This window comes from Histoplasma capsulatum, genomic scaffold (genome assembly GCF_000149585.1).
Source record: "Histoplasma capsulatum NAm1 scaffold_3 genomic scaffold, whole genome shotgun sequence".
NCBI lineage: Eukaryota > Fungi > Ascomycota > Eurotiomycetes > Onygenales > Ajellomycetaceae > Histoplasma > Histoplasma mississippiense.
The window spans coordinates 852,770-863,198 of NW_001813980.1; the positions used below are offsets into that span (position 1 = coordinate 852,770).

Below are 10,429 nucleotides of genomic sequence, written 5' to 3' on the forward strand. Positions count from 1 at the left end.
TCCAATGTAACACAATCTGTTGTATCTAGAAGTAGATGGCCTTTCTCCCATACCCGTAGCTCGCTCTTCTCGATCGCATGGCAAATACGAGGGCTGAAGACCGAAGCGATAGCTGAGACAGACGCCCCTTGGAAGGTAAAATATGCGTGGTCCTCTGTTTCTGTAAATGACGGGTCATGTGTCAAGGGTAGGTTTTTCACTTACCACTGTCTAACACTGAAGTTGATATCCCTTGGTGCCCCGACATCGGAGCAGCCTGCATAATAATTTCTTGATGGGTCAGGAGTGACCTCTGGTCTATCCGCGGAAATAGGGTCCCAGCTAGTTCGCCAGCGGAGCCAACGTCCAACCAGACGATAGCGTCCTGAAAATTTTGTTGAGGAAAGTTCGTTCTCACACATTCCGTTGTCTGACGTGTTGGGGTTTTCGCGATTTCACGTATCCGTACCGGGGCGCTTTCAACAGCGTCGCAAATGGGGCTGCCGAAGATGTTGCGAACAGCTTTCAAGTCAGCTGCAAAGTAAGCCCAATGCTCATCGCTTTCTGCGGTAGTGATTGGCTTCGGCGCCCGAAAAGAAACTTGCCACCGGTTAGCTCCGTTCATAACAGATAAAGGTTGTTGTATTCACCCTGTGGAAAGAGCACCTCTATTAATCTTTTGTAGTGGGGACTCTGGTCAAGCTTCTGTCTCTTGGCTATATCCTCAAAAATGGTTTTAGCGTCATTGCTGAGATAAATCCTCTTGCATTTCTTGTGGCACTGACAAAAGCCGGATATATCAAAGGACTCGCAAGCTTTAGGTGAGATAGCAAGGATGAATGGAAGAAAGACGTGAGGGTCTTCATCTAGAACCTCCAGATAAACTTTTTGCGCTTTTCTTTGCTTGTAGTGCGACCTGATTTCCTGCTGTGTACGCCGCACCTTCCTGCGTTGTTGGCGACCTAAGGGTTTGCAAGATATAACCAGGCGTTCCTCAAGAGCTTCTCTGTGGAACGACGGGATTGTCTGACGCCGGTTCAGCTGTCCCAAAATCTCGTAGATATGAGACGATTTCGATGACGCCATGGTTGGATAACTGGATCGTTCCGCACGCAGAGTGGGGTTGAAGGAAGGTTGGAAGGTAAAGGGTAATGTTAGGAATGTAGGGTAAGGTTGGGCACTGTAGGAGGAGCTTGGGGAATATAGGAGGAGATTAGGATATAAAAAGGATCGAAAGTGCACATGATACGGAGTAGGTCTTGGCTCCAATGAAGTCTTTGTTTTGCTGATTCATCCACAGCACCAGAAACAAAGTTCATGTAGTACTTTAGTCCTAAAACGGTTAGTTCTAGGAGTGTAGCCCTTGGCAATCTCCTAAAAATTCCCTAAGTTCCCAAAGTTCCTCTAAGCCTCCCAAAACCCCCCAAAATCTCCTATATTTCCAGAACTTAGCGCCCCCCAAAATCCCCAAAGCCGCCAACCCCCGTCTCGACCATTATATCCCACAGCACAATCGCTGCAAAGTTCTCATCCGTGTTTCTCAACCGATAGTTCTAATTCGATACAGAGATAACAAACCTGGCATGAAGTTCGCGATGTCTGGCTTAGGGACAACAAACTTAGCATCCAATTTTCTTTTTCCTGAGCTGCCTGCCAATCGGACCCCCCAAACGGAAGCGATAATCGTCCATCCATGGGCTGATAGCATCCCTGGTATCAAGGCAACCGTTTGTGGCGTATGGCGAGATGTGCCTCTAGATATGCGCGGACGGTTCGACACGGCTAGTTCTTAGATCGACAAAATCACGTCGACGGAGTCGAGACCCATGTATCCTGCGGCACAATCTCATGCATCCTAGTATTTACAAGGAAGACGACGAGAGAATAGGTGCCGGGAGTGTTGACAGAATGGCTTATAAGGAGGCACGATTCCCCCCGAAATCCTGAGGCAATCAGGAGAAAAGAGCAGAATTGTTTCCCTATTCCAAACTCTGCAAACCCAATCCTTCATCCCAATTGAAGAACGCTTCCTGTGTATCATCGCTCCAAAACTATCTCACATAATACCCTCTGTTAGCACCACTGTTCCAGAATGAACGCATTCAACGGTGCTGGCTCTTTGCCAATCCACACTGCCCCGTCTCAAATCTCTATTATGGATGTCTTCTTCCCCGGCTTCACCGGCATCTCTGCATCCATGCAACAGCTCCTGGCTGGCAACCTGAACAGCTATGCTCACCTGGTGTGCATGGGCGGGATGTTCCTGTTTTTGGGTAGATATGCGTACCGCTACATGACGGAATTGGTGGAGGCCTATTTCAGTTCGTGACTCTCCCCGTAGTGATAGCTCTTTCTAACCATCGAAAGCTTCGACCGTCCACGTCTCCTACTACAATGAAGCGTACGATATGCTTATCGCCTGGGTATCCACGCAGCCCTTCGCCCATAAGGCTCGCTCCTCTCTCGTCAGCATCGACGGCATGCAAAGAAGAGCATATGCTGATGGTCTCTCAAAAGAGTACAAGAAGAAACCATTGCGCTTTTCACCTTGGAATGGATCATTCTTCTTCCTGTACAAGAACCATCTGCTCCGGTTCCAGTGCATGGCAAAAGACACCAAGGAAGAGATCTCCATTTCCTGCATCGGCGGATCGTCGCAAATCCTTAGAGAACTCCTTAGTGATTGCCGAGCCAAGTATCTAAAACTTATCCAGAAAAAGACTGCAGTCTTTGAGCATAATGATGGTGAATGGAGGAAGGCGAAGGCAAGAGACATCAGACCAATTTCGACAGTCATCATGGATGAGGACGAGAAAAAGGCCGTGCTGAAAGATATCGACGATTTCCTGGACGAGCGAGCTCGGGGCTGGTATGCAAAGCGCGGGATTCCCTATCGAAGAGGGTTCCTGCTGTATGGGCCTCCTGGCACCGGGAAGTCCAGTTTCAGCTTATCTGTCGCCGGGCGTTCTGAGCTGGATATCTATGTACTTAATCTTTCGAGCATCGATGACAGCCGCCTGAACAGTTTGTTTGCCCAGCTTCCCCCGCATTGTGTCATTCTCTTAGAAGATATCGATGCTGCTAGTACGAGGCGAACGGGAGACAGTGAAACGACAGAAAACGCCGGCCAGGCCGCGGTACGCCCCTCGCAGAAAAGCAAGTCTCAGGGAAATGTATCTCTGTCCGCTCTTCTTAATGCCCTGGATGGTGTATCTTCGCAGGAAGGTCGATTGCTGATTATGACGACAAATCACATCGAGCGTCTGGATGACGCGCTCATCCGCCCTGGCCGCGTGGATAGAAAGGTTTTGTTTCAGCTCGCTGATAAGAAGATGAGTTCTCGTCTTGTCTGTACGGTTTTCAAGGAGTCGGATGAGGATGACAGCAAGCCAAAAAAGAAGATCGATGATGAAACAATTGAGCGGCCAGATGAGGATCGCCGCAGCCCAGAAAAGAAGATCTATGACGAAACAATTGACGAACTTGCGGGTGCCTTTGCCGCCAAGGTTCCGGACCAGGTATTCAGCCCAGCTGAGATCCTGCTATCGTTCCTGCTTGAACACAAGCAGTCGCCTACCGATGCAGTGGCTGAAGTGGAGAATTGGGTTGCTAAAGCCAGTAAGGAAAGGGGAAAGGTGAATAATTATGCCAGGGCACGTGCAATTCTCAACCCCACAGACTCTTTCGAGGACCTTACAGAGAGCACCCAGGCGCACAACGTGTGATCCACCGCGGAAGTCTGGCCCACCCAACGCGTTCTTGCGCCTCAGTTTTATGCTTTTATAGTGGAATGTTGATGTGAATGGTCAATCTGGGAGGCCCTCTGGCGTTTTGTTTGACGAGATGTTGATTCGGAGTTTCCCTTCTCGGCAGGCGGACTGGGACGGATTTCTACATATCTTCCCCGGCTCTCATGTATGTCGTCTGTCAGGTCTGCCGGTGTACGAGCTAGCCTGTGAGGACTAATGCGCTCTGTTCTTTCTTTCTGCTTCGTGTTTCTCTGTCGGTAATTGTCTCGATGAGCCACGTTTTATCCGGCGCAAGACCCACCTTGTTTGATTTTCTGTCGTAGTTCAATAATGGATGGAAGTTAGTCAATTTTGTATACATCGCTACCATACATCAACGGGAAGTGTGGAGGGCGTACTGTAGATGTCATATGAACCTCCCCTCTGTTCGTAGGCCCCGAGCCGGCCCCTAGCTCAGCCAACGTATCTTGTAAACGGTGCGGTCTCTCACGATCGCTCCAAATCCATCTCCAGCAGGGGGGAACATTAGAATAGACCAGAGGGTCTGAAGATATATAAAGCCAGCCCTCCTCCCACTTTGCTTCCATCCCTCGATCTTCCCTTTTCTCCTCGTAAAGTACCGCAGATTTCTCTATGGCGTCTATGATTCAACACTGAGCCCAAAACAAACCAATGGCACCTGACGTCCAGACCGATAGCTCCGATGCACGCCAAATTCTACCCAAGAAGAAGCCAAAGTGGTCCTCAGAAGAAGATGTCCGCATCATCGAGCTTCGGGGGCGCGGAATGACGTGGGAAGATATCAGCGAGAAACTTCCCGGGCGAAGTGCAATGAGCTGTCGCCTGCACTACCAGAATTACCTCGAGAGGCGGGGTGAGTGGAGCGAGGATCTCAAGACCAAGCTAGCATTGTTATATGAAAGGTAAAAATGGTGTGATATCTGATGATAACCGGCTAGCTTACTGACAGAGCAAGCAGATTCAAGTCGGAAATGTGGGCGAAAATTGAAGAGGAGATGGCCATGCCCTGGAGGGCCGCTGAGGCTATGCATTGGCAGCTCGGAGAACAAGAAATGGCGAGACGAGCTGGAACAGTTCCGTTCTCATTCTCGCAGCCCACATCAGAACCTCTCCAAGCATCACGCACAGTTTCCGTTCGGCTCCCTTCTATTGCAGAGTTCGAAGCCGGAGTCCTAGCATATAGAAGTGATCCACCAAATTCCACAGAATTGAACTGCAGCCACGCAGGTACTCTCCCAACGACGGGTCCTTCAGCGGCGAATTAAACATGGATGGCGTGATTATCACCGCAGTGGCTTAATACCAATAATAGCCATACCACTGGGGGTTCGATACCGCAGCGCTCGATGTATGTCTCTGGACAGGTGTCCAAGGCTAATCAGACGATGGTTATAGTTCCGGGGTATGTTGATGGGCTGTATTTATTCTTGGGCCCCCCACTGTGGGAGACCGGTTTGTATGGATCTCCCCGGCGTCCATGTTCGTGGTAATTGTATCTGATGATGATGCTGCCTGTTATAGTGCTGAATCTTGATTAGTTGTATTCTGGTGCAGGGCCTGCCTTGTTTGATTTTCTGTCTTGTGTTCCTCTTGGAAAGTTTAATAATATGAAAGTTGGCTAAAACTTGCAAACATCTTTAGCCTATTGGCAGATGCCACAGAAACCACTGTAGCGAGAGTAGAAAAAGAGGCTAACATAGGACCCTGGGGGAGGACGGGCAGCTTTATGGAAGATCGGGGGGCGTGAGGGAGGGTGAATGGGGAGCGCAAAATGGAGCAGCAAACTTATACTGAAGTATGTTAACCAACACAAAATGATACTGGACCGAGACACCGTTCAAGAAGAGAACCACGAGAACCGTGGGAAAGCGGCAACGACGTTATTGAAGCATGGGAGATGAAAGTATACGGCAACCAGAGATGGATTACTCAAGGTAGGTGCAGAGTCTAACTTAGTTCCAAGGTCAACGGCGAAAGTGATTAACCCACTTTCCCTCATCAAACCGTCTGCCACCATATCAAATATTTTCTTCCCCATATAATCCCAGAGCACCATAGGCGGGGAATAAGGAAACTGTGCGCAAAGAGGATGGCTGTATGCGACAGTTCGACATCAACCCAACCGTGATGGCTTGCTAGTCACTTTAGTTGCCTGTAGCGGGCAATCGGTGGGTCCACAGCGGCTATTTCGGGCAACCCAGGGTGGTTTCATTTCTGGAACCCTGAACTTTTTGCCTTTGGGACTTTTGAATTTCTTCATTTCTTCATTTCTACATTTTTAGTCTTTTTACCCCCTTTTTTAGCAGTCGCTCCTTTTTCCCGTCAATATTGTCTTCATGATGTTTTTTATATTTCCGTAGCTGCATATTGTTAGAGAACCTTTCAGATGCTTCCATGCCAGAGGTAGCTAATTCAAGACACAGCTCCTTTTTCTTTAGTAGCATAACATGGTAAATAGAGGTTAATGGCAAAGGTAATTAATACAAAATTGGCCCTGTCTGAATCGGTCTCAATATGCATCCAGAGTGGATCAGAGAATTTCCTAGAGTCTACTGTACAGGTACTGTAAAAATCCTCACAACTTTTGAATGACCAGGATGACCGCATGTAAAAATAAAATGACCCCTATACTATTGAGGCTTGTAGGGTGACCAGGCCACGCTTTCGATCGCGGGGCCAAAAAGCGGGATGCTCGTTGGAAATATCCAAGGAGGCCCTGCGCCAAGAGGGCGAATGCCAAAGTTTCGTCATAGGGGCTTTCGGGCTGCGGTTTATATTTTTTCCATTTGTGTTGGGGACCTCACACAGTGCCAGCATCCTTCGCTAGAGTTCCACAAGTTTCTTTGGCTGTGTACTGTAAACGCCCTCCTCTCTCTCTGTGCTCTGTGATCTCGTCTGTTCTGCCACCTTGTAGTCCTCTGCCCAACTATAGTACTTTGTGGATTTTCACTTTCTGTAATTTGGGTGGCCGTCCAGTTCTTTTTATTTCTTGCGAAGGGCCTTTTGTGTTTCCGTACAGCATGGGTATTCTGCTGATCACATTTCAGGTGGGTCGACAATTTTTCATGGCAGGTCACATCACTTATGTGCATTGTATAGGATAGAGAAAATGTGGAGAAATCCGACATGGTAGCAACACATCCAGAAGTGAGTCACCAACCTCTGACACGGTAGACATGACTGACGAACAGGTCATCTCACGCGTACGCGATGTGCTACGGCTTCTTGAGCAACTCGGAACGGCAGGGGGCTGCAGAGCTTCTGGACAGAGTAAAAGCCAGCGAACCAAATCCTCCCTCGTTTGTATTTCAGAGCCACGATGGTTCGGGTTCTCGATCAAACGCCCGCTTTGATCAAGAGTTGCCAGTGCAACTGCCTTTGGCAACAAGCCTCGATGACTATCTTCCCTTGTTCGTCGCCTCGTTGAATGAACCGCCTGTTGACACGATTGATCCTGTTTTAATGAGCATACCGGAAGGGGTTTGGGATGCCACGGTACCCGGGGATGCTCCACAGTCAAAAAATATGTCTGTACCAGAAGCCGAAAGTACCTTATTTGTATCCCCCGCCAATACTACTGCCGCGGGGCCAGAGGGGCCCTGTGGAGAACAAGCACCTCCAGATGGAGATACTGACCTTCCCCCAATTCCACTGGAAGTTTCTTCAAATGAAATCTACAACCAATGGACAGCAGTGAACTAGTCAGGCCGGGCTCGACTTGGCTGAGATCTACATAGTCCGGAGAGCATCAAGGAACATTCAAATCTATGGGCAGGGCCAGCTTGTTCCTTGGGAATGAAATTGTACGACAAGGAAAGATCATTGTCTTTGGGAACCTAAACATGATTAAATATTGAAATGGATTGTTTACATGACCCGTAATATCCATCTCTCTTGTGGGGTTCTAGTAAGGCTAAGCAGAGTACTGGTAACCAAACGAAATGAACTGGTTTAAACCGGAAGGCATATGAGAATATTCATGGCCTGGTCATGCCAGATGTCATCCCTGGGGGAAAACAATCCCCTATGGCCGTCAATCGAGTCGTCAATGAAGTACGAAGCGAACTGTGGTTGGTTGACCTCCCTATTAGGATATGCATGGTGACGTCCCATCTAGCCACGTCTTGGCGCCCTTGGTGGTCCGGACCAGAAGGACGCCAAGGCGTGACCAGGACAGAGATGATTGGTGTGTTTTTTCAGTGACCTCAATAGTTGATGATTGGTTGGTGAATTCATTTGCTCTGGAACAGAAGAACATCAAAAACATCTTCTTTTTTCATTTTTATTATCATATCTTCATCTGACTTAGAAAGCTGCTTCTATGACAGAACTGTTAGAATCTTCTTGTGAGAAAATATTCATCTTTTTACATTGGATTGATTGCCTGGCGACATTGGATTGCTGGGAGCTATACTTGAAAAAAGTGCTATGTCAATGGACTCAAGCCTGTAAGCTTAATGAGAAGAGTTTCTCAAAAGTGATATAGTCTTGTTGTAGTGTAAGAGATATACTATCTAACTCATGACACAATTTTTCATAAGAAATCAGACACAAGATAAGATACAATCTATGCTGATAAGTATATGAGTAGAGACTTGAAGATCATGTTCTGATTCAACTGTATCAAGAAGAATGATTCAGAAGAATCCTCTTAGGTCTGTCATGGCCTTGTGTAAGTTGTCTCAAGACAAAAATCAGTCGCAAGACGTGCGACCTGTTCATGTTGTCATGTGATTGATTATCCCCTGTCTCCCCTGCAGTTGACAAGTTGCCTGTATGACATTGACGGGGTAAATGAAAGCCAGTAGTTATAAATTTATTTCACAGCTCTTCTCTTGTTAATCTGCATCCAATCCAGATCTCCTTGATCGCTCCGGCTGACGGCCGTCTCAGCAGTAGAAAGGCAGAATGCTTTTGCATGCCATGATTCGCGTTCGACATCGCTGAGGTCAAAGTATGTTCTTCATAGATATAATGAAGAAGAAATAGTAAAGTGAAACGAAGTGGGGAAACCAAACATAGAAAACGAAAGAGGAGAATGAAGAAAATGAAGAGAATGAAGACTTCAATTGTTGCATAAATTTAAGCATCTAACTAACTAGAAATAGAAAGGTTTCGTGAGATTGGGCCATCTTGAATCAATGCTGACATAATCCACGTGACCTCGTTCGACGACATTCGTTATTCCAGTAGGCTGCCAGCAGCCCCAACCCTCCATGCTCCTGCAAATCGTCCAATGTCATCTTGGCATACACCTTGTAACCCCCGGGAACCCTCTCTATATTTCGTTGAAGGGATGGAATGGCGACAAACGGATCGGAGTCGCTAAGCAGGTTGGGACTCATTGGCCCATCGATGATGATTGGGTCTTCTGCGAGAGTGAGTGAGGATGTTTTTCACAGAGCAGGTACTGAGCCTTACCAGCAGAACCCAAGCACTTCCACGGCTTTCCTTGTGTGCCATATCCGCGTGTTTCTTCATCTATCCGCCCTACTATCTGGTACATCTCGTCCCCGTCTCGCTTATACACCAGCTTCAGAATCTTCACCTGAGAAAGGGGCAAGATAATGCATTCCTGATTATGCAGCGTCTCCCCCAACGCATCGCCTTCCCAACGGTCGGACACCAGGGGGATAACTTGCTCTGATCGGTCGGCTTGGACGTGGCGTTCCTCGCCCAGGCGTGGGTCAGCCTCGATGGAACCATCGGAGTAATTCAACGGCGCCTTCGATGTGTTGCCTTCACGATCTTTCTGGGGCCAGGGAAGGGGTTGGCTCTCGTTGATTGGGTGGGTCATCAGCAACGTCGTTCAGGCTTGGGCCCTCGATGGGGTCGTCAGAGAAATCCGACAGTTGGAGTGACGGTGGGGGAACATCGACTGGGGGGGGGTCGAAACAGGATCCATTCGTCCCAGTTAATCTCATCGAGACCAGAGACGGTGGATGGCAGGGCAGAAAAATCAGCAAATACCTCACTTGCTGCATCCTTAGAGAGGTCGCCAGACGCAGAGAAGAGGGGCACGAGCATGGGCATGGGCATTGGAAGGAGGTGCTGGGGCTTTTCGTCTGACCAAGGATCAGGGGTGTACGCTTCCAGGAGGTGCACTGTGTTTAGCTGAGGTGAGGGAGAACCGTCGGCAGGTCCAGGGGAGGTGATATCGTACGTGAAGGTAGCCATGTTGCGAGATGAGATGATGGAATGCTCTTCTCCCCTCAATCTCGTTCCGGGAGGCACTTGACGTCTTTATATATCCCACGTTCAACCCCAGCCTGCGAACAAATATAGGTCAAGTCTAATCAAGGAGGGTGGGAAAAATAGTAGCTGAGATGCATGTTGCGTGGATCGCCAATCATCCACACCGAAGAAGCCGCTGAACCGGGAAATGTTGCATTGAGGGGGTGGACCAATGCAGAAGTGCTCCTGGCCACCACCCCCCATGCCAACATGGGCTTTCGTCCAGCGAATATCAGCCAGTCAACCTATTCAGCCCCCCTTTTCCCTCTGGCTCGAATCGACAAGCCGCTAAACCCGGGGACAAGGAGCATGGGGGTGGCATGCACGAGGACGGATGAACGTAACCCAACCATGTGTGCCAGTCAAGAAGTGCGCCTGTTGGTGTTTTCGCTTAGAGTCGAGACATCCATGGAGCACAGAGGCGAAGCCATGAAGCAATATCCGAG

The 10,429-nt window shown here is 48.6% G+C and overlaps 3 protein-coding genes across 3 annotated transcripts; 2 read left to right on the forward strand and 1 right to left on the reverse strand.

Moving 5' to 3' along the window:
* Nucleotides 1–2,071: 2,071 nt before the first annotated feature.
* HCAG_03392 (predicted protein) lies at nucleotides 2,072–3,704 on the forward strand (the record flags this gene model as incomplete). The annotated part of the gene is made up of 2 exons (XM_001541245.1): nucleotides 2,072–2,300; nucleotides 2,347–3,704. 2 exons carry the CDS (start codon nucleotides 2,072–2,074, stop codon nucleotides 3,702–3,704), a joined length of 1,587 nt encoding a protein of 528 aa, XP_001541295.1.
* A 696-nt stretch (nucleotides 3,705–4,400) lies between these two features.
* HCAG_03393 (predicted protein) lies at nucleotides 4,401–5,496 on the forward strand (the record flags this gene model as incomplete). The annotated part of the gene is made up of 5 exons (XM_001541246.1): nucleotides 4,401–4,651; nucleotides 4,708–4,976; nucleotides 5,062–5,097; nucleotides 5,145–5,205; nucleotides 5,391–5,496. The coding sequence occupies 5 exons, from the start codon at nucleotides 4,401–4,403 to the stop codon at nucleotides 5,494–5,496; spliced, it is 723 nt and encodes a 240-aa protein (XP_001541296.1).
* Nucleotides 5,497–9,090: 3,594 nt separating this feature from the next.
* HCAG_03394 (predicted protein) lies at nucleotides 9,091–9,926 on the reverse strand (the record flags this gene model as incomplete). The annotated part of the gene is made up of 2 exons (XM_001541247.1): nucleotides 9,091–9,525; nucleotides 9,720–9,926. 2 exons carry the CDS (start codon nucleotides 9,924–9,926, stop codon nucleotides 9,091–9,093), a joined length of 642 nt encoding a protein of 213 aa, XP_001541297.1.
* Between the last annotated feature and the right edge of the window lie 503 nt (nucleotides 9,927–10,429).